This window comes from Chroicocephalus ridibundus, chromosome 2 (assembly GCF_963924245.1).
Source record: "Chroicocephalus ridibundus chromosome 2, bChrRid1.1, whole genome shotgun sequence".
NCBI lineage: Eukaryota > Metazoa > Chordata > Aves > Charadriiformes > Laridae > Chroicocephalus > Chroicocephalus ridibundus.
Genome location: NC_086285.1, coordinates 54,238,505 through 54,261,660, shown reverse-complemented (window position 1 = coordinate 54,261,660; position 23,156 = coordinate 54,238,505). Strand labels below are relative to the sequence as shown.

The following is a 23,156-nucleotide window of genomic DNA, read 5'->3' as shown; positions in this document are numbered from 1 at the left end:
AATATATTTAGAGTCCCTTCACACAATCCCCCTGTAGGTTGTACAGCCAAACACAGCATTACACTGTGATCTTTCTGAATGTTACCTACTGATTAAAAGCAGATTGATTGTTTTTTTTTTAAACTGGATTTTATATCACTTCAAGCTGTGTTTCCCATTGCTCTCACTTTTTCACTTTTAGTGTCTGAGTTCTCTCTAAATTTGCCTGCCATAATTTCAAAGTATCTTCCAAGCTGCGGCATTTGACGTATTCTTTCTGAGAAAAAAAGGACTACCTCCATTTTTCTTGATCTATAATTGATAGGATATTTAGAAAACATTGTAAATCCACTCTATATTTTTCTGTCTCAGTATGCTACCTTTTTAGAAAACCTCCATATCTAAACACAATGCATACTTCAGGCATCCAGGGCCTGAATCATCAGGCCTGTAATCTTAGCTACAGGATGGGTAATTGAGAACCGTTAGTGGTTAAGTACTGGCGAAGCCCAACGGCTACTCAGCAGAATATTTCACTAGTCACAACCTCTCCTATGTTTATGTGACCGAATGTGTTGCAAACATATTAATTTGCATTAGGCCCACCATCTCATGACGGCCTGGCACCTGGCTTCAAGCACATTCCAAGGAGCACAACAGCATCTCAAGTTACACAGGAGCAGTATCTTGCCTGCCTTAGATTCAAGCTGAAGCTTTAGTTCCTTTCCTCATGTTACCATAAATTAATCTTTATGTGAAGTGACTCATCAGCGTGCCCCTCGACTTTCTTCAGTGCTTCTGAGGCATGATTTGTGCCAGCAGCGTATGAAGGAATTTTCATATCTACCTTCTTGGCACTTGAGCTCTTGAGTTTCTCCTGTATTTGATGAGCTCCAATAGTAACGCTGCTGTGACACACAGCTAGAGAATGAGAGCTGGCATTTTACTTCCTTGCCCTTTGAAAGATTTGTGAAAAGCATCAAATCCTTGAGATGTATTTTAGTTTGGTACGGCGCAGCTCCAAAGCTAGAACTGCAGCCCCTTGAACATTACATGAGGCACATCCTCCAAAAGGAGATGGAAAGGCACGAATCCCAGCTCCTTAATCGTCATTTCATGCCTGACCTGTGACATTTCTGAAAGCTAGGTTTTCAGAGAGAGAATGGACCTTAGCTGTTCTGTGTTTTTAAGTCTGGTCCCTCCAGGACCAGCTTCTACAAGAACTTTAGGCATGTCGGCTCATCCCTCTGCTCACAATTATTAGTCATTGCTGCATTTCGGGCTGACTGAAGAAAAAGCAATCTGATGTTGATTGGCATCCCCAAAATGCGTCTGGGGAAGCTGGGTTAGTGTTCAAACATACCGACATATAAATAGGAATTTGTTTTTTGTGTGTGTGCGCTTTGAAAAAATAGCAAAATGTTAAAAATGACTTTTCTAAGTAAAATACTGTGTGTCTTATGCATTCCGCTAACTTTGTGCTCCCTGAACAAAACTAGGAGGACAGAAAGCAGCCATGGCTCCCTGTCTGACAACTATCTTGATCTCTGTGTGTGCTTGTGGAGATGCAGATGGTGCATCAGCGCAGGGCGACTGGAGCAGAGGCCTGAAGCACACAGGTTTGGTAACACAGAACGGACACATGGCTCTTTTAGGAGTTAATAAAACTGGTAACACAGCAGTCTTGAGGTAATGGTAATTACATCAGAAGTGGAAAACTGTTCTTGACAGAGGTGATGAGTAATGAGGACAAAACTCCATAAATAGTAAAGAGTCCAAGGAATTGTTTTGAAAACACAGAACTTCTTAAATAAATGTGCATAAATAAAGACTGTGTCACTGCCTGGCAAAAAAGAAGTGCCAAACGCAGCGTAAGCTTTATCTTTATGTTGGTTGTATCAACATACTCCAATGGTGAACTACGAGTTCTCCTTAAGAAAATAAAACGTGTCGATACAAACCAACATCAAAATAAGCTGTTTAAATCTAGGCAACTGCCAGACAATTTACATGGCCTGTTTAAAGGATACTTCGCAGGGCTGATTTGGAACATGCAGCGTGACTCTTGTTGGAAGGAGACTGTGGTTTGTAACCACAAATATGGTTATCTTTAAATAGCTGCCTGAGTTTCTAACTTTTTTCACTGGCTAGGTCATCGAGCAGTGGCCATTTCCTAGCAATACGTTAATTTTATACAAGAGCATTTTTGAATTTGATTTGGCTGCATCCCTTCTGTTGCTGGGGCGATACAGATGGGTGGCAGATGCACAAAGAGTGGGGAGCCGGGCCCGTGAGCTGTCATCTCCCCAGCTGCGATGCTCAGGCATTTATCCCCATACCAGCTGCCCTGGTTTTAAGTCGTTTCTTTTCATAAGTAGTCCACCTGAGCGTAAGTTGTGCTTCTTTAATAATTTATCAATAACAAAATCTTATCATCTGTGTTTCTTAAATAAATTTTGTTCCTAGGTGTGTCGGTATTTCCAACCAGTTGCCCCAAGCCTGCTGCTATAAAACTCACAGCTTTTCAAAAAATATTGTGTTATTTAACTCCATCTTTCTCAGGGTTTGATGCTTCACATGCAGGTACTTGGCTTTTCTATGCTTCTTCACCAAAACCAGTTAGAATAAGGGAGAAGAAATATAAGTTCCTTGCCAGGGCGTGCAGGATGAAAAGGAGAGGAAAAGGGGATAGTTGGCTGACTGGGATGGTGGGATGGTGATTCCTCTTGGATGTTGGTGTCTTACTGGGTGCTTGTCAGGCCATTTTTTTCTGTGTCATTTGCGAATTTTCCCTGAGAGGGTGTCACAAAATACCTGTGAGAGCACTGGTGCGCACAAAACAGTAGATGCTGCCACAAACTTGTGTCTTTGGAGTTTTGACCTAAAATGGAACACAGGAAGCGGCCTCAAGTTTTGCCAGGAGAGGTTTAGGTTGGATATTAGGAAAAATTTCTTCACTGAAAGGGTTATCAAGCATTGGAAGAGGCTGACCAGGGGACTGGTTGAGTCACCATCCCTGGAGGTATTAAAAAGACATGTAGACATGGCACTTAGGGACATGGTTTAGTGGTGGTTTTGGCAGTGTTAGGTTAACAGTTGGACTCGATCTTAAATGTCTTTTCCAACCTAAATGATTCTATGAATTTCTACTGAAAAAGGCTGTTATACCAAACCAGTAACAGCTCAACCATCCCTGGTACCGCCATCCCTGGAGGTATTTAAAAGATGGGTAGACGCGGTGCTTAGGGACATGGTTTAGTGGTCGTTTTGGCAGCGTTGGGTTAATGGTTGGACTCGATGATCTTAAATGCCCCTTCCGACCTAGACGACTCCATGATTCCATGATTTGCGATGGGATTTTAAACCTATAAATGCTCAAAGCCGCGCACGGAGCAGATGTGCAAGCACGGCAACACACACCCCGATGCCGCGCTCTGTGATTAATCGCCCTGCGTTAATCGCCCGTCCCGGGCTACCCACCACCCCCCCGCAAGAGCCAAGGGCGATCTGCGCGGGGGGGTGGGTGTGTGGTGTGTGTGTGACCAGGCACAGCCCCCCTCGGGGGCCGCCCTCCTCCCGCCACGTCGCACCGCCACCCCCCTCCTCGCCATCCCGGAGCGGGAGGGGACGGAGACGGGGGCGGGGGATGAAGGTGCCGCCGCTCCTCCTCCTCCGTCCCGGGTGGGAGCGCTTCATCCACGTTAGCAAGGGCGGGAGGAGGAGCGGGAGGAGCGGGGCGGCCTCCATCCCTTCCCTCCCCTCCCCTCCGTCCCGTCCCTCCCCTCCATCCCTCCCTCCCATCGCCGCCTAACGCGCACCCCGCGGGCTGCCCCGATCGCGGCCCTCCATGGCAGGGCCGGCGGCGGCGGGCCGGCGGCGGCGGCGGCGGGGTCCGGTGTGTTGCGGCTCCTTGCTGCTGCCGGCGCTGCTGGTGAGCTGGGCCGCCTGCCAGGCGCCGCCGGTGCCGGCCGCCGAAGCCCCGTGGGACGGCGCCGACCTCAGCGTCGAGCAGCGCTTCGTGCCCGAGAGCTGCCCGCGGGCCGTCCGGCCCGGCGACTTCGTGCGCTACCACTACCTCGGCGCCTTCCCCGACGGCACCCGCTTCGACTCCAGGTCTGGTTTGTGGCCCCCCCCACCCCCTCGAACCCGCCGCCCTGGGGCTTGGAGTGCAGCCCCCACCCCCGGGTGCAGCCCCCCTCGGGTTCTCTCGAAGCCCTCGGCGTGCGCTTCTGGGGAGGGGAGGGGAGGGGAGCGAGCGGTGCTCTCCCCCACCAGGGTGTTTTTGGGGGTGTTCGGAGATGGTGGCGCTGGGTGGAGGCGGCAGTTGAGGTTCGGTTCAGGTCCCACTGCTCCTCCTAACCGCGACCTGCCCATGAGCCCTTTTGGGGAGACCGGTCATAAGCTCGGGGGCAAGCTGGGCAACGCCACATGAGCAGGAACACAGGAGGTGCAGGCCACCATGGGAAGATGTCTTCGAAACGTGACAAGGCGAAGGGCTGGGGTGTGACTGCTGGGGACTGGAGAGGAGACCTCTGTGGTGGCTGGGTCCAGTTCGCAGTAGTTTGCGTGCCCTGATGGATCCCCACCACCTTTTTCCAGCTGCTTTTCTGAGGCGCTGACTGGGAACTTTCTGCTCCAAGAGAAAGACCGTAAGGATGTTCGGTTTGCCTGGTAAACAGGAGCGTGCGTGGTATTGCAGCCTCTCACAGTATTTAGTGATTTCCCACCCCTTTCTTTCTGCATGTTTCCTATGTCTTCTCCGGACTCAAACTACTCGAACGCAAGCACTTCTGAATCATTATCTTTGCCACAAATGCAGTAATTGTCAGGCTGTGCTTACATAGAAATTTTTGGATAAGTGACCCTTGACTAAATGTGACCTATGTACAGTGAAGCGCGTGGCCGCTTTCCTGCTGTTATTTTGGGATCAGGAAGCCTAAACAGTGGGATCAGGAGATTGTGAATGATGCCGATGCTGCTGACAGCTTATTTGTTTTTTCTTGCTCTGCTCATTGCCACTGATGAAAGTATTACTCCGAAAGAAAAAACAAAACATATTTTCAGTAATCCTGGAAATCTTCCTTGTGCTTCAAGGAAAATCTATAGCCTCAGGGAAATAGCTGTCTTTCAAAGCGAGCTCAGCTCTTCCTCTGGAGCTGACTGTACTTCAGCGCACCAGTAGTGCCACTTCCCCAGCGCTTCTCCGGACGATGGCCGGGATGCGGTAGCTGGCAGTTCTGCTGGCATTGGTGAAAAAAAGCCCAGCAAGGACAGTGAATTCATTGGCAACTGACAGTCTCGGAAAATAAGTCTTAAGCTTATTTATGTGAAGACAGGCACAGGCAGCACCCTCGCCGCTCACTTTACAAGCATGCGGCAGTTGGAAAACCAGCCATGTGTTCAGAAATGTGTTTCTGATTTCTGCGGATACATACTGGGGCTTGCGTGGACGCGGAGTTGTAGCAGCAAATTTCTGCACTGAGGTGGGGCACCGGGGGGGGCTCCTCAGGTGCTGGCTCTCATTTAATTCCAAGTTCCTTGTCATTTGTCTCTGAATTATTTGTGGCAGGAAGAAGGTGTGCGGAACTGTACAGCATTTATCCCTTTGGGTTCTCTAAATATTAGTAAATAAATAATAACAATCATAGTCTAATCTAACTTGAGCATTTGTGTGGCCAACTTAATTTCAAAAGGGTGTAAAAAGTCAGGTTTGTTCATCTTGTGTTTTTTCCCTAAATGGCAGCTCATATTGACAAACGTTTTTGTTATTAGCTGACAATGGTCTGTTTTTTTAAGATTGATGTCAGTGGTCTATCATGTTAAGACAATGGAAAATTAGCAGGTTTTGATTTTTTGGATATTTGGAGCATTTGTCGTAAAATCTTTGGTGTTCACTGCATGCAAGTTAAAGATAATAAATTTGTATTTAAATTTGCCTATTAGAATGCCCATTTTTTATCCTGTCAAGAGCTGCTACGTGGTTTGTTTTTTTTAAGAAAGTGCTTACCAGCATCAGTTTAGGTAAACAGTACCGTGAAATCTGTCTAGAAAACACTGTAGGCATTGAACTAAGGGCAGTTTTACTTCGTTTCTTCAGCTGCTGAAAATGTTCTTGAGGTTTAAAAATATTTTTCTGTATTTCCAAGTAGAAGGTAGTAATACAGCTCTTCTTGTTAACAGGCTGTTGAGAGTCTTAGTAATCATGACTGTGTTGCAGAAATTAACTAATATGCCTGTTTATTCTTTTTTTTTTCCCCATCAGTATTTGCATTTTTATTTCCATGGCCATAAAATGATTTGCATTTTTAAGTCTGAATTTAATTGCCTAGTCGTCTGCTGTAAATTTGGTAAATTCCTGTAGTAGAAACTAGTTTTGCTTCGTTTTAAGGAATCTGCAAAGTCAGTCCTGCAAAGCTGCATGATCTGTTCACCACTTTGTTCAGTTCCCTGCTTAGCATCAATGTTTTCTTAATTGTAAGTTTTTTTTTTGGCAAAAACCCCCACCCAAACTCTTCTGTTTTAAGTTTCTTAGAACCTATTATGTTCTTAGTCTTAACATCTTAATTATGTTTTTGTGTGTGTAATAGAATTTGTCAGGGCCTAATTGAAATACTTTCCATCCTTGCCTGGGAGTAGGAGTATTTGTGCAACTGAAAGTGAATGCTCTGTATAGAGCGTTGTCTATTTTAAGGGAAATGTTTGCCAGAAAAAAAAAAAAAAAAAAAGATGGAGCAAATGGAGAGATCGCTCAGTAAAATATTTGAGGGATTCGAGGCTCTGGGACTGTTAGGAGGCTCAGTATGTTGTGGAAATGATGTGTATAGTCTTCGAAGGAAAGTTTGACATCATTTCCCTAGCGATATCTAGCTACTGGCTGCCTTCCAGAATATTTTAGCAGACAAAGAAGCACAAGCTTTTTTTTTTTTTTTTTTAATAATTATTTTTTCCAGTGATTCCTTTTATCTGGAAAAAAAATTTTCCTTTAAATTATAAAAGGAATTTGAGAAAATGGAAGCAGTAAAAGCTTAAAAATAGGAACGAAGCTTTTGAAATGCTTCCTGCCGTATGCTTATACATTGCTTAAAAAAAATTAAATAGCAGTATTTCAGGCACAGCAAAGTTGAGGTCATTGTGTGGATTTAAGGTGGTCAAACTAACCACGTAAGCTCATGTTAGCATTCTGCTGTGGTGACACTGCTGCTCTCCGTGCACTCTGGAAAACTTCCTTACCATTTTTGCATCATTTCTTTTACCTTTCAAATGTTCATGTATTATGATGGTGGAAGATCATTTAGTTAGCTGTCTTGATTCTTGATCTGGCACACTTGCTGTTTAAAGCATCTCTCTATTTTTTGCTATTTAAGTCTGAATGAAATGAGAGCTGAGAATGTGAAGAAGAAAATAAGTAACCAGCTGGAGGAAATAAATAACCACTTGGCAAATCTCACAGCTATTGCTTGAAAAGGCATCTTTTCCCCTTTCCTCTTCTCCCACAGAGAATCCCCAGCCGTCATGTCTCACGTCATAAAGCTTATCGATCTTGTGTGTGATGTTATTCACCAAAATCAATATGCTGAGATCCTACTGTGGGAGCAGCCATCCTTTCATGTCTTGTAATAATAGTGTTTAATCTTTCTTTCTCGTCCCTAATTTTACAGCGCTGCTTATAGTATTGGCGTGTGAATTAGCCATTTGTAGTTAGGAGCTTCGGGAGCCTGCAGTGTACATCGCACGCTGCTAGAATTCATTTCAGATGGATGGTGAGCAGAGAACAGAGGGAGAGTTGGGTTGAGGACTCAGAAACATTTAGATTTTTCCCTTCTCTTACCAGCTGTCTTGTGATAAAGTTATGCTAAAAGAGCAAGGGGGAGGCGAGGCACAGTTAAACTCTCAAAAAAAATAGTGGAATGGTCGGTAAGTGAACCACTAACATTTTTGCCCGCTTTTCTCCCTTTAGCTATGACAGGGGATCCACATTCAACGTGTTTGTGGGAAAAGGTCAACTTATTGCTGGGATGGACAAAGCTCTGGTCGGCATGTGCGTAAATGAGCGGCGGTTCGTGAAAATTCCCCCCAAGCTCGCCTACGGAAGCGAAGGCGTCTGTAAGTACAGCACCGGGCCAGGGAAGAGATTGTTGTGTGAGTGATTCAGCAGAGCAGATAGAAAATGGAGTCACAGAAGAGAAGGGTAGAAACTGCAAGTAGTGAGTTTCCAAGAGGTTCTCCCCCTGCTCAGGGCTGTTTGTGAAGCCTGCGGCCGAGCTGATCGCTCCAGGCTCCCTCTGCATGCGGTTGACTGTGGGGGACCTTCAGCTAATGAGCCTTGCTACTAAAGTTAACTATTTATTTATACCTGCCTCACTCTTAAGTAGTTACTGTGTTTTGGCATTGCAGTGTTGCACAAGGTCTCGTCAGGGCCAAAAGCAGCTTTGCTCTGCAGTCTCAGAGGCAACAAATGCTAAATCGAGAGCAATTTGCCTGATGGGCATATTTGATAACAGTTCATGTTGCCAGATTTCCCCCCACTTTTGTAGCTGCAGCAGTGACAAGGGGATAGGGGGATACAAGCACAAAAAGGAGTAAGTTGTACACCATGTATTTTACTTAGGGAATGCATAAATTGGTTCCCTTTTCTCTTATGTCCTGTAGAAAAAGAGAAATAAAACAGGTCGTGTTGGTTTGGTTTTGCAGCTGGTGTGATACCCCCCAACGCTGTGCTCCATTTCGATGTGCTGCTGATCGATCTCTGGAACTCGGAGGACGAAGTGCAGGTTCAGACTTACTTCAAGCCTGAGAAGTGTCCTCGGACAGTCCAGGTGTCTGACTTTGTACGATACCATTACAATGGAACCTTCTTGGATGGGACCCTGTTTGATTCAAGGTATGCAGCTGGGTTGTGTGTCTTTGTGTCTTCGTGTCTTCTAATAGGTATCTGATGTCATTTTAAAACATCACTTCCTCCCCCTTCACTGGTATAGCGATTAATGCTAATTGGCCAGAAAGACAATAAATGAAAGCTAGCATCATATAAGTGTCAGTAATTTATTCAGGGCTTATGGGGCAGCAGTACGGACTCAAAGTAATAAAACAGTACATTATTTCTGTGTGAGCATTACCAGCCCAAATCCTTTGTTTTTTAAAATTTCATTCCCTGTATCTATATTACTGTTTCTGGCAGTCAGCTAATAGTTTTTGTAACTGCTGCAGCACAGCTATTCAAGTTAGATGCAAGCTTTATAAACTAAGCAGAGTTTGCGATGAAATTGAGCTACTAACACTTCTATACTGAGATTTTAAGTTTACGGCATGTGTGTACTTCATTAAAGTTCGTTGGAAAATCATGCTTTAATAACAGCTGCCAGTTATCTTTGTGACCCCCTTTTCAAAACCTCTGTTAGGTTCCTAAAAGAGCTAAGCAGTCTGGAAAACAGTACCCAGCCAGACCTTGGTAAATCAAGGAGGAATATTTTTGGAGCAGCAAGCTGTGAATTGTATTGTGCATAGTGTTTGGCTTTTGAAGATTAGTATTGTTATTTCCTGTGACTGTCTGACATTTGATTGTGGTTTGCGTTTTTTTCCATTTTTTTTTTTTTTTTTTTTAATTTTTAGCCATAATCGGATGCGAACCTATGATACCTATGTAGGGATTGGATGGCTGATTCCTGGTATGGACCAGGGTCTCTTGGGAATGTGTGTAGGAGAGAAGCGCATTATCACAATACCACCTTTCCTGGCATATGGAGAAGAAGGAGATGGTAAAAGTTATTCTTCCTTTTTTTTTTTTTTTTTAAATCTAAGTCATCCGTATTATAAAACAAACTTGTACTTTGAGTATTTTAGAGGTGTGGGCAGTGTTATTAGCCATTTCAGAGAGATGGAACAAAGTGATGGAAAGGTGTGTTATGTACAAAATGTGTTATGTACAGGATTTGTATAAGATATTTTTTTAAAAATTTAACCAGTGTGTTGCTTACCAGACACATTATTGATGCAATTGTAATCTTTATGTACTGAAATTTTATTTCATTCAGAGAATATAATCTGTGATTAATATCTAGTGGCTCCAAAAACTGGAAATCAGATGACTGCATAATTCTTTCAATGAATTGAAAGAGAGCAGAAAACTTGAAAAAAGAAAAATGTATTTTTAGTTCCAGTTTTGTTCTTTTTTCTGTAACCAATGCTCTAGTATTAACTACAAGATGGATTAATTGCCCTACGAGACTGTATGCAGCCTGCAGGTCATACATAGAGATCCCCATATTAAATGAGGGGACAGTTAGGTATAGTTTGGGTCGCTTTGTTAAATTCTTTTTCTGCTCTAATGTTTAAGAATGTGTCTTTGGTGTACAAGATTTTGTACCCCTTCTATGACTTTATCACCGTTAACTGTGATAGCCATCCCCACGGGTAACAAAACTTGGTGGAGTTATGTTTTAAAATTTTGCCAAGATCTTGAGCTCAATGGTTCTCAGTCAAAGCAAACCACACTGTAATTTGTGTATTGATTTAAAGGTACTTTTTTATTGAGGTACTCAATTTACCCTTCTTCAGCTTCCATCACGTGGTCTCCTGTTTTGATATTAACAGGATGGGAAGAGCAGATGTACCAAATTTGTATTCTGATGCACTTCCGTGAAGCGTGTTGGAAATACTGGTAGACTAAACCATGCAGCTCAGATGGTGCTGGTGTGTCTTGACGGAGATGGATGTTGCTGAACAGGCTGTTGGGTTTGGTGAGGCAGTGCCATCACAATAGGAGGAGAATGAAATAACTGAATTGGAGAATTAAGTGACAAACCCATACATGAAACAAAAAATGACTGACTGGTAGCAGATTACGCTAACTTATTTTGGGAGGGAAGGTGCCTGATATTTGGCAGTAGGTTACTTTTCTTCAACAAACACATTTAAGCTCCTTCTAGAACACTTATTCTTTCTTAATGGTTTTCTGCTCTTAACGCTTTTGTAGGTAAGGAGATCCCTGGCCAAGCCTCTCTGGTCTTTGATGTGGTTTTGCTAGATCTCCATAACCCCAAAGATGGTATTACTATTGAGAACCAGCATGTGCCTGAATCTTGCGAGCGGAGAAGCCAGACAGGAGACTTTCTTCGATACCATTATAACGGCACACTTTTGGATGGCACTTTGTTTGATTCCAGGTAACTGCACCATTCAGCCCTACAGATGCCATTTCCAGTTTGGCTCGTCTGCTGTGTCCATAATACACCCAAATACAATTCTTTGCTTTTCCTTCCTTTTTAAAATTTGTGAGTGGAGTTGGAGTCTTCTTTTCTCAAAAAAGCTCACAGAAATCTTTTCAGTATAGGGGGGAAGACAAAGACCTATTTTGTATTATGACAGTATCACAGACGCCCTCTAGGGGTGATGATCCACCTGGTGAAGCTGTGTGTGCTTTAGACTCGTATGTCTGAAGACTCTTTGCCCCATACTGTTTATCTGCCCAATAGGTAATACTCCTGAAGAGAGAGAAAATAAATACGATTCCCATTTAATGTCCTGAGAATTGTGAGTTGGTGAGCTAGTGTCTGGTTTGAGGTTAATCTCAGGACAGCCTTTCCCTTTGTGCTTGAAAGCTGTTTGCATTTTGAAGGCTAATGTCTTTCAAGACTGTTCTGTGATAAAGAAAGAGGGATTGCTGTCACTTCGGATTCAAAGTTCTCTGGGCGCATGAACCTCATGTACAGAATTATATGATGAATAATACCCTTGTAGCTTCCTGTCACTTTTGTTCGCTCTTTAATGAGCAGTACTTTACTTCTTCACTCCAGCTTTCAGAACAGCTGGCACAAGTAGCTAAAAAGAGTTGAAAATGAGCCACTGTGAAATGTTTTACAAAACAAACTAATGAAAATTTTTTTCTTACTTCTACAACTGCTGCAAGCTGAAGATCAGGATCAGTTTGCAAACATTCGCTGAGTAGTGTGCCATGTGTGCTTCTTCCCCTGAGGAGAAGTCAGAGAACTGTATCTCGTAATTGAATTGAGGTGGGGTGAGGTTCAGAATCAACCTTGACCTCCCCATTCAGCTGCCCAGCTTGGTGGAAGGATAGAAAGCAGGAGACCTGCATCAACAGCCATCACTGTAGACCTTGATTTACAGCTTATGAAAACTTGTAAATTAAGAACTTTAGTCTTATCCACAGTGCATCTGCCCAGAATCTCTCTTTTTTGAGATGTAGATGGGTAGTGTCTGTAGTAATTGAAACGATTTTTGAAAATGGCTGTAGTATTTATATTAGGGTTTTTGTCAATAAATATTAATAAATGCTTTGTAGACAGCAGCCTCTAAATCATTCTTAAAGCACTGGCAGTTGTTAGAGGGCTTATTCATTAGTGTCGTATCCTGGCTTCCTGCAGAATTTACAAGAAAGGCCGATGTCTAGCAAGTGTCTGTGAAGAAATGGGGCAGCAAACAATAGTTATCGAATGCCTTGGAGCTGGCCAGGAACAAATTTCTCACTGGTACAGGCAATATGCCAAAAGCACTGTGAATGGCAGGGATCAAGAGGTCTAATAATCTTTTCCTTCATTTTTTTTTCCTCTGTAGTATTCAGCTGCAGAACTGCCCCTGGGCAGCTCAGGCAGGGCTGTCTGGACTGAGAGCAGTTGAACAAACCTCTGAATAACATCAGGGTCCGTACTGCTCTTGCTCTTTCCCAGGGTGACCTTTCTGCCTTCCCTTCCTTGGGTTGTGCCTTCATGTAGCATGCCTTGAAGAAAAACAGCAGACAGACACATCCTCGTAATAAACACCATTTGTTGTTGTAGGCTTGTTTTATTCTATCCTTAGGTGTTGAAGCAGATCCTTCAACCCACGTGTAAGTGATTGACGTAGTTTGGAAGGGAGGGATAGTATTGACACGGTTTTGTTGTCATGACTCATCTTAATGCTGTGCATCCCAGGAGAACCTATTTATTCCACCTCTTCCTTGTAGTAGTTGAACTACATAACTGTGGTTGCAAAATGAGATAGTCTAAAGGGTGTCTCATGAAAATTAATGTAAACTCTTATCTAGTTGATAAGCACTTATTAAAGTAGAGTCAGGGCAGAGGAAAATTTATGGGAGAAAATAGATTTTTTTCAGTTACTTACCAAAACATGTTTTCTCTTTAGTCTAAAATACGTAAGTAAGGGAGTTTTTCTTTCAAGGTATAGTAGAAACATATTTGCAAATAAGCTGTTCCCTAGCCAGCGTCCCAGTACTGGTTAACGAATGACGCATGCATCACTGATTGGTGAAACTTGGTGGCCTGGATTCATTGAACGTGTTGATTGCTTTATCCCTTAACTGGTTTAAGAATTGTGTTGCAGACCTATTGCAAGACTCTGTGCTTTCTCGAGTCCACCTGACACCGCTAAAATGCAAATCTTTTCCATAGCTATTCACGAAATCATACATACGACACCTATGTCGGGAAAGGTTATGTGATTGCTGGAATGGATGAAGGTTTGCTAGGTGTATGCACTGGTGAAAAAAGAAGAATAATAATCCCCCCTCATCTTGGATATGGAGAAGAAGGAAGAGGTGAGCTTGACTTTGCATTCAAGTCTTCCATAATCAAATTAATGATGTTTCCTTTATTGTTTAGTGCATCTGTGTGTAGTTCCATTGTTATTTTTTTTTTTGGCACTTGAAAAGCTGATGAATTAATTCATTATTTTGTGGGTATGCAACTGACAGAATTACACCCAGAATTTGCAAAAATATTTTAATTAGCTGAACAGGCAGCACAATAAAAATGCAGCACAATCTCACATATAATTGGTGACCTGAAATTATTTGGATAATTAGTGTTTCAGGAAGACTGGTACTTGGTGACCTGAACTCATTTGCATAATCAGTGTTTCAGAATGACTGGTACTTGGATGCCAGGAGCTCTGCAGTGTGAGATCGTCTTTCCTGTGTGCCTTAACAAGCTCTGTATGCTAAAGGAATTAATTGTGTTAAGTTTTCTTCCCCGTTCCTTCCACAGCCACAGGTTTTGTGGACTTGTAAGCCACCTCTGTAAACGGTGGATGCATGTAACAGCAAAGGATCTGTGTATGGATAACATACAGTTAAGATTCCTTCAGGAAAACTCATTGCTACCTAAAAAGATTGCTGTGAGAGATTGAATGTGATAACCCTTCCAGCCGATGAGTTTTATGGCTGGTGTTTCAAAAGGTACCTCCTGGGATGTTATTTGGAAAAACTGAGTTGGAAGAAAAACCTCTCTTCTGGGAATGCAAATTCTATGCTGTTGATTTGGGAATTAGGCGCCTCCGAAACTAAAATCCACTAAGGGGTCTGGAGGTGTCTGTCAGTCCTGGTAATGAGATTGCACATTATCCTTGGAAGGGGGGAAGAAGTTGCTCGCTATCAGGACATTTTAAGGAAGTGTAACCTTTTAGATGTAACAGTGTTCCTTGAAGCATGAGAAGCATGATGACCAATAATGAGTTGGAACATGAAACACAAATCAGTCATTTAGGATCGTCACAGGAAATATGCGGCTATTGCTTTGTTTCTGCATAATTTTCAAATTCAGAATAATGGAAATTTTTTCCTTCACTGTTGAACTGAGTGCGTGTTTAGTGCTTTTCCACTGGTTCTCTTTCCTCCATTGGATGTGACAGATGCAAGCTGCATCCAGAGGAGATGTAATCCTTTAATTCTGAACAAGGAGAGCAAAATGGCTCAGTAGCAGACACAGTGGAATACATATTCCTACAGGGTGTGGTACCTGGTCGTCATAAACCTGTTTGGATTCCATTTCTTTCTCTACTTGCCTGATTTGCTTCCTATTTAGGAAAGATTCCAGGATCTGCAGTGCTGGTCTTTGACATCCACGTGGTTGACTTCCACAACCCCGCAGATTCGGTCAGCATTACTGTTAACTACAAACCTTCCAACTGCACCGTACTGAGTAAGAAGGGAGATTACTTGAAGTATCACTACAACGCTTCGCTCCTGGATGGCACTTTGCTAGACTCGACGTAAGTATGTCACCTGGTAAAGAAAACGCCCCTAGCAGCTGTGAAAGCAGAATGAATTGCCTCCAAAGCAGGGAAGAAAGAATTTTAAAGTGAAAAGATGAGTATTTATGTAGAATGCATTTTCCTTTGTATCTCTGCCTGCTGAAGAGATATAGGAGTAGTAAAAGAAAAAGACAACGTATCATAGCATAACGAGGGAACTGGGAGCAAAGGGGACACAACGCAAACACTACAGGTGAACTGATGAAACAGCTTGTCTGCATGGCAGTTTGTTTAAATGGGCTAATTCCCTCTCTACTCTGCCCTGGTGAGGCTGCACCTGGAGTACTGTGTCCAGTTCTGGGCCCCCTAGTTCAAGAAGAACAGGGAACTACCGGAGAGGGTACAGCAAAGGGCTACAAAGATGATGAGGGGACCGGACCATCTCTCTTACTAAGAAAGGCTGTGCCCAGTGGTGCCCAGCGACAGGACAAGGGGCAACGGGCGCAACCTGGAACACAGGAAATTCCCTCTGTACACGAGGAAAAACTTCTTTACTTTGAGGGTGGCAGAGCACTGGAACAGGCTGCCCAGAGAGGTGGTGGAGTCTCCGACTCTGGAGACATTCAAAACCGGCCTGGACGCGTTCCTGTGCAACCTGCTCTAGGTGACCCTGCTCTGGCAGGGGGTTGGACTAGATGATCTCCAGAGGTCCCTTCCAACCCCTGCCGTTCTGTGATTGTGTGTAATTTGGGTGCCTGGGCCAGTCATGCTAGAACGACAGAGGGCTCCCATGAACAAACTGTCCAAGTGTATTCAGTTTCTTGGCTAGGATTTGCTCTCTGCGCTGATTCAGTGCTCCTGGGAGAGATCTGGTGGGCTACTTGCTGTAGTCTGTTAAAGCTAGCTTAATTTTTAGTAAATGGTGTTTTACAGTAAACGTGTTTTACAGTACCTGGTCACCCTCATGCCTTCACCACACATGAGTGCTGATTTTCCTGTATTGTAGTGTTGCGGTAAGCGTCAGCATGGAGAAGCTATCAGGAGGCTTGATTGTGGCTCCGATTATAATGTTCCTCTTCCTCCTTCCTGTTGACAGTAGGTTAACGAGGGGAGCAGATTGCTCCAGTCTGGCTCATATAGAACTAAAGTGAGCTGGTAGCACTGTTCCCTGCAGCCGCAAGAATACTTCTGCTGGCTTTTCTTCTGCTTTCGTCTTTTGGATAGTGCAGGCCATCTAAATGATATTTTATTTTTGGAAGGGAAGTTGGGAAAAGTTGTTTTTAAACAGCTTATAATTAACATTAGAAGCAGCTCATAGTTTTCGCAGTGTACACAATAGCTTGCAGAGCTGAAAAGCTGGCTTACATTGAAGCACATGATGTGATGCTGTAGGCAAGTATGTATGCAAGTAACGTGTTTGGATTGCAAACACCTTCTATATGTCAGGAATGCTCAATTCCCATTTTATAGCAGGAACCAAGGGATGTCGAGACTGTCTTATTCAAAGCAGTTTATAGAGAATAAAAGATTGTGAGTCTTGTGCTCGTAGTTTTAAGGCTGACCTCCTGGCCACTGAATTGTTTTCTTTCCAAATAATACTCTGTTGTACAAGCATGTCCTGCAGTGGTACAGCCAAGCCAAATAACCACAGGAGGAGACCGACAGAAGAATGGGTCCTGCTGTTGTGACACATACCGAGTAAAAAGTCTTAGCGCTGCACACTCTGCTTTTAAAATCACAATACGTGTTTAACTTCTGGACTTTTAACTTGCAATAATTTCTAATTTTAGAACTGAGCAACCAGGAGCAAGGTATAATTCAAAATACGGTATGGTTAAATAGCAGTAGTGGTATACTTCCAAGTTGTCTTTGTTAAGCAACTACTACATGATAGTGACTGATTTCATTAAAAGGATGGCTGATCCATGAGAATGCACCCACATCCGTATAGGTTGGTAGATCTGGGACAAATGTACATCTGGAATTTTTACATCTGCTAAAAAGTCCAACTTCATTAGTTGAAAATATGTGAAAGGCAAAAGCCCTTATTTCGAGGTAAAATACTTTGGGGGCTTAATTGGCAGGATTAATGATTTTAATTAGATTTCCTTCGAGAAGCCTTTGATCCAACAACTTCAGGTAACTGCTTGGTAGAACACAGCATTGGGCATGAACTTCATTTCTAGCAATAACTAATTAGAAACTGCTGTTACTGTGGTAAGTTTGAACAACAGAAATTCTCTATTTTACATTGAGGTTTTTTTTATTTTTCTTCCCTTCTTCTCCAGACACAGCCTTGGCAAGACCTACAACATAGTTCTGGGATCTGGACAGGTGGTGGTGGGGATGGACATGGGCCTTCAAGACATGTGTGTCGGGGAGCGACGAACAGTCGTTATTCCACCTCATCTTGGTTATGGAGAAGATGGAGTTGGTGAGTGAGTGAAACCTACTGCATGTCCACGTAGTATCTCTTGAGTAACTGAAACACAAGGATGCTGTTTTTGTTACTTGCTGTGCATGAGGACGTAAGGTGAGCATCTTTCAGCTGCTCGAATGGGATTTTTTTAGAGGTTTTTCATTTCATTATTTTAGACAACCTCCCGATTCTTCAATGAAATGAACAAACTGTCAGTGTTGCGTTTTAAGTCATGCTGTTACTGTGGCCAATAAAAAGACCATCCCAGTACAAAAGGCAACAAACGCACCCAATAATGTTGCTTTGTCAAAAGGGAAAGCTCCAGGCACTCTGGTGTTGCAGAGGGACGTAAACACTGTTCTCTGTGATAGGGAATTGGGTGTCACGCTTGGACATGTGACGTATTATTCAGGAAACAAAACCGAAGGGGGCCATTCAGCACTAATATGTTCGAAAATTCAAAGAAAACTCAAAATTCAGAAACTACATAAACTAAATGCACGTTGTGAAACAGTGTTTCGGTCCTGTTGAAACCCCAACACCAATACATTTAAAGCAGTTTTATAGCATTAAGGCTTGTAAATTTTTAATGACAGGGACAACAATAATAAAAAGAACAATATAGAAGTGACAAGAACTCTCATCTCTCCGTATATGTGGTTGTTACTGGTCTTCTGAGTTAAAAGACGGGAGGGAAAGGAGTCTGTCAAGAGATCACTAAGATCAACAAACTCTGATATGTACGGAAACAGCTGCCTAAGTGGCTGTGTGCTTTGAATAGCTCCAGAACAGTTTGCATTTTATAAAGGCTGTCTGTTAGGCAGCATGTGCCAAGCTTAATGGAGAAATAATTTGTGACAAGAGATAGAGAAGCATTTTCACTTCTAGCTGCCTTCCGTGAAAAACGATGAGTATTCTATATGCAGCATCTTATACTATTATATAAAATCGTCTAGTTATATATAACAAATTGACAATTCCTTCATAACATAAAAAGGTTGCTGTGTTAAAAAGCCTTATGAACGTAAGTATCGTAGGCATTTGTCATCGTTGAGATTGCACATGATATGTGTGGTCTGAAACATCGCACGAGTGTTAGCGTTTTGGTATATACCCAGATATCTGAAGAGATTGCTCGTTTGCTACCGGACAGAAGTTGGAGGTGACCTCAGTTTTCTTTTTCAAGAATAAATTAAACTCCTTCCAGGGTTTCATTGAGGTAACATCCCAAGCTGTTGCAACACTGTTGAGTCTGGCAGCAGCACCTTGATACACAGTGTATTGGTGAGATAAAGGCAATTGATTCATTCCTGCAGTGTTACCTTTATAAGTAGAAAAAAAAAGATAAAAAAATGGATGGAATTTTATTATGAAAGCTTTCTTTATGTTTTGATCACCTCTGATGAAGTGAACAGGGAGATTTGGTGGGCTTGGGATCATGGGGCTTGGGGATCACTGTAGAGAAGCACCTGTTGGAGCAGGAAGAGAAATTTAATTATGGATTAAAAGGAAATATACCCTGCAATGTAAGTGAGGATAAATACCCCTCTTTGCCATTTGTTGTGACAGAAGGAGAAGTGCCTGGTAGTGCTGTATTAGTTTTCGACATCGAACTGCTGGAACTGGTGTCTGGTTTGCCTGAAGGGTACATGTTTGTATGGAATGGGGAAGTCTCTCCCAATCTTTTTGAAGAAATAGACCAGAATCATGATGGAGAGGTTCTTTTGGAGGAGGTAAGCTGAAACAATGAAAAAGCTTGTAGTGGTTTTCTCCTACCACCATCATCAAGATGTTTTCTCCTACCACCGTCAATGCAGATGTTGAAGAATGGGGTCTCTCCTCTTCTCCTCTTCTTCTTCTGACATGGTGTTTGTTGTCAAGTTAACAGGAAGGCAGTGTGTGTATTAAAACATGGTTATTTAGCTTTAGAGATAGAACCAAAAAGAAAAAAGAAATACAAGAATGACCATGCTGCTTAAGATCAGTCTCCTTGGTCAACAACAGATACTTAGGGCACAGGTATAAGAGGCAGAGTTAGTTTTTAACCATCCTTCACTGTGTCAGCCTTCGCAGTGTTTGTTAATGGGAAGTTTATGGTGAATTCTCAAGCCAAAGCTGAGGCTGCAGCTGGGCATCCAGGAACCGTCTAATCACTTCTGGAGCCTGGCTGTGCCTGTGGTTGCCTTTTCCATGGGTATTGTGTGAACAAGTCTCCTTCCCCTTGCTTGCTTTTGAAATCTGCAGTGTGAGAATGTCATTGGGTGCCCTAATTGAAATCCACTTGCCTTTGCTACACCGTCTCTGATAATACAAACCTCCGTGAGGCTTTCTTCTGTGTTTTCTCTTAACTGAGGAGTCCTGTTTTTTTTATTCTCTTCTTCAGTCTTCTTTGTCGCCTTTCTCTATGATTCTGTTTTCTGTCCTTGCTTGTTGCAGTCATGCTGCCTGCAGCTCTCAGGGTGCAGGCTGTGGACCTACGGAACAGCATGAGATGCCTTCCAGCGTTTTAACAAGCCAACGGGGTAAAATCAAAATCTTGTTTTCCCTCTGCCTAGCGCTCTCTTCCCCCTCTTTGTTTTCCTTCTTACTCATCTTCTCTCTTGTGTTTACCACCAATTCTGTCCTTGCAGAGAAGAAAAGAGCTTTCATCAGTCTAGAGAACGAGTGAGGTGGGATGTGACTGTTGATATCCACATCTTTCTGGTCACCTAGCAAGGAGCAGGAGAAGGCTTAAAAGGTGTAAAGGAATGTCAGAAATAGCTCTCACTGCTGAAGCTTATTTAACAGGTAGCGCTAGAAATAACAGTAACTGGAAAAATTGTGTTTGGTTGTGGGCTTTCTGTTTTTGGAAAGCCAGCAGCGTGACTTCTGTCAGATGTTGCCTAATCACCTTGAATAACTTCATCATATGTATAAGGAAAAGGATTTTTAGGGAAAACTGACCTTGTAACCTTGCAGCCTTCCCCAGCACGGAGTCAAGTGGAAGGCATAATGCCCGAAGCTACTTTAGCAAAACTCTTGGTGTCCTGATACTTAAAGTCTCTTTTCTGTGGCTTATTCTTTTTTTCTTGTGTGTTGTTTCTCGTAAGGTGCATGTGGATGTCTGTTTTACAGTGTGAGCTTCTCCTATCAGCATGTGAAACTAAACCCCCTCTGTCCATATAGATCTGTTCCCATGTCACACTCTGTTCGACTCATTATCCCCTGAAATTACAAAAAATAATTTTCCTTGTTACGGGTCCAGGACCCACTGGAATAAGTGAGGAGATCCCTGTTGAGCTCCACAAGTGATTGAACCTCACGTGTCTGTCCTAATTAGTCCAATTTAGGTTGTAAGCTTTATAGGGTAGTAACAGTGTACTTTTCCGTACATGTAATAATAAGCAGTAAAATGCTAAGTAGTCAACAACAAATAAATACTACTTTTGTAAATACTCGTCAGTTTTAAGTGGCTGTTTCATCGTGAGCTCCTTTCTCTCCACCCAGTTTTCAGAGTACATTCAAGCTCAAGTCGATTCTGGCAAAGGAAAACTGGCTCCTGGGTTTGATTTTGAAAAGATTGTTAAAAATATGTTCACCAATCAAGACCGGGACGGAAATGGCAAAGTTACCGCTGAAGAATTCAAGTTGAAAGACCAGGAGGCCAAAGAGGAACACGACGAACTGTAAAGCGAAGAAAAAAAGAAGAGTCCTGAGCTGACCTACTGTTCGAACGCGTGTACTGGGAGAGGTTTTGGAAGCATGTTTCTGAAAGGTTAGCACTCGGCTAGAGAGCCTCTGCCTGCCTGCGCCTGTGCGCTGGCAGGCTCTTAAAATAGGAAGAGATTTGCAGTTGGAATTGTTAGGTGTATTTGAAACAAGTGTTAAGTGCCTCAAGATAGGATGTATAAACGGATAAAGAGCGTACTGCCTGCCATCCGTGGTGTCGTCAACCACGTGCTCTGTTCTTATGCTAGAGATTAAAAGTCATCATTGAACAATACACAGTCACATACATGGATGGATGGATGGATGGATGGATGGATGGTAGGAAGAAAACTTACCGAGTGCTTTTAAAACAGTCTTAAAAAACCTTCTGTATCCGAAATATTTCTGCAGGAGAACAAACCAGAAAATATTCCCCATGAAAATAACCTGTAAAAATTGTCAGACATTAAGCCCAGTTCCTTTCAGAAGACACGAGCTCGCTTTCTGGTAGCTGAACAAACTCATAGGAATATTTGCCAGCAGGAGCTCTGATCTGCACATTGCAGAACACACAAACGATAGTTATGCCATTGCAAAATTTCCATAAGCTGTGAATTAAATTAAAAAGGCCGAGAATTGTAACAACGTATGTGTCGGGTTTTTGCCATACGAAATAAAAGTTTGCTACCTTCTGTATTGTATTTAATTAACAACCTTGACTCTTCTTGCTGGCCTGTTGAAACAGTGTCCTGATCAGCCATTCCCAAACCTTTCTAGGTGCAACCTTATTTATAGTTTTGTTAGACTTTAAATATTAGCATTACAGGGTCCAAATACTGTCATGAGTACTGGATACGATTGATTTTGCGTTGGGCTTCTGCCTCCTATTTTGGGAATTGTTAGGCTAAGGAGTAAGTAGGTGGAGCTTGTGCAGCAGAGCAGCCTGGCACGGCGAACAAACAAAAAGACAGCGAGAGAATCAAGAAATGGAGCCATCCGTTTGTGCCTGCAGATGCTGTGGCCGACCCCTCCGTACAAAATCAGCCCTGGGCGTGCTGGTTAGATCATGTGAACTCTTGAGACAGTCACCCATTAGATCCATCAATGTAGCAAACGAACAGAAAATACACTAAGCAGACACACTTTTCTGGAAGGAAGGCCGTATGATTTCCCCCCCTCAGTACGCTACCTGTAAAGAGCGCAAATCCGTCTAGTGCCACACTGTCAAAGACAAGTAGGAAGGGAGTTGTTGTTCCCGTTACACGCTTTGTGTCTAGTTTCTTGCTTTTCTTGATCCGTACGTGTGGGTTGTAAGCTCCCCGAGATGCTCTTTTTACAAACTGGTATTTCAATTGGGTGAAAACATTTTGTATTGGGTTTTAATACAGTTGTTATAGGAAGTGCGGTGAAATATTTTTTTTGCGTTTGATACCATTAAATGTTGGATAACTGATCTTTTTGTTAAATAAAACGTTGATGAACTATTGCTGTTAAAGTTTCTCTTTTTTTTTTTTTTCTGGCATTTTGATGGGTTGGGGAACTTGAGTTTTTGAGAATTTGAGAAGCAAATAGCCTTCAGGCAGCTCTCTCCTCTTGCACGCAGCAGGCTTATCCTGAGTATATTCAATATGGCTTTTGGAAAATACTTTAAACTAAGATTATTTGATTCAAAATGGTTAAAAATAATAAACCACTATAAAAGATTTTTTTTTCATACTTCGCACGGGTGAAGTCATTCTCTGGCTTTGGCAGGCATTCCCTAAGTTACCCATCCTGTATCGTCATCAGCCATGACAGTTGGGAGGGTGATAGTTCTCCTGGTTGGGGACTCTTAAATCTCCCGTTGAATTGTCTCACGTAAGAAACACCATTTCATTCCTTAGGTTGGCGAAAGCAAACTCACTGGGCTTTGTAGCCAAGGTTTGATGGTTTCGCTTCATCTGTAGCTCCAAACCCACATCTAGTGCATGTAAAATGCTGGAAGCCTGGTCTGATTGGCGTTGATGGAAATTCCGGCCTTTTATGCCAGATGTAAATACCGTGGATATTGGCGGATGGCACTTGCAATCCGAATGTTTATGACCTGAAT

General features: G+C 42.8%; 1 protein-coding gene across 4 annotated transcripts; it reads left to right on the top strand.

Moving 5' to 3' along the window:
• Positions 1–3,761: 3,761 nt before the first annotated feature.
• FKBP9 (FKBP prolyl isomerase 9) lies at positions 3,762–22,549 on the top strand. Of its 4 annotated transcripts, XR_010069887.1 has the most exons (12): positions 3,762–4,092; positions 7,937–8,082; positions 8,671–8,860; positions 9,589–9,734; positions 10,952–11,141; positions 13,383–13,528; positions 14,793–14,979; positions 17,250–17,395; positions 18,950–19,113; positions 19,817–19,902; positions 20,011–20,167; positions 20,867–21,003. XR_010069887.1 is itself a non-coding variant. In XM_063325519.1 (11 exons), the coding sequence occupies exons 1-10, from the start codon at positions 3,827–3,829 to the stop codon at positions 19,868–19,870; spliced, it is 1,635 nt and encodes a 544-aa protein (XP_063181589.1). In that variant the 5' UTR covers positions 3,762–3,826; the 3' UTR covers positions 19,871–19,902; positions 20,867–20,997. The 4 variants fall into 4 exon arrangements, 3 of the variants coding, with proteins under 3 accessions (XP_063181589.1, XP_063181588.1, XP_063181590.1); XM_063325519.1 differs by lacking the exon at positions 20,011–20,167 and having other exon boundaries at positions 20,867–20,997; XM_063325518.1 differs by lacking the exons at positions 19,817–19,902; positions 20,011–20,167 and having other exon boundaries at positions 20,867–22,549.
• The last annotated feature ends 607 nt before the right edge of the window (positions 22,550–23,156 follow it).

Bases quoted from the DNA above. Each gene is read 5' to 3' on its own strand.
- FKBP9 (XM_063325518.1), top strand. From the start codon at position 3,827: ATGGCAGGGCCGGCGGCGGCGGGCCGGCGGCGGCGGCGGCGGGGTCCG. The intron at 13,529-14,792 runs GTGAGCTTGACT...CTTCCTATTTAG, and splicing joins ATATGGAGAAGAAGGAAGAG to GAAAGATTCCAGGATCTGCA. The intron at 19,114-20,866 runs GTAAGCTGAAAC...CTCTCCACCCAG, and splicing joins GAGAGGTTCTTTTGGAGGAG to TTTTCAGAGTACATTCAAGC.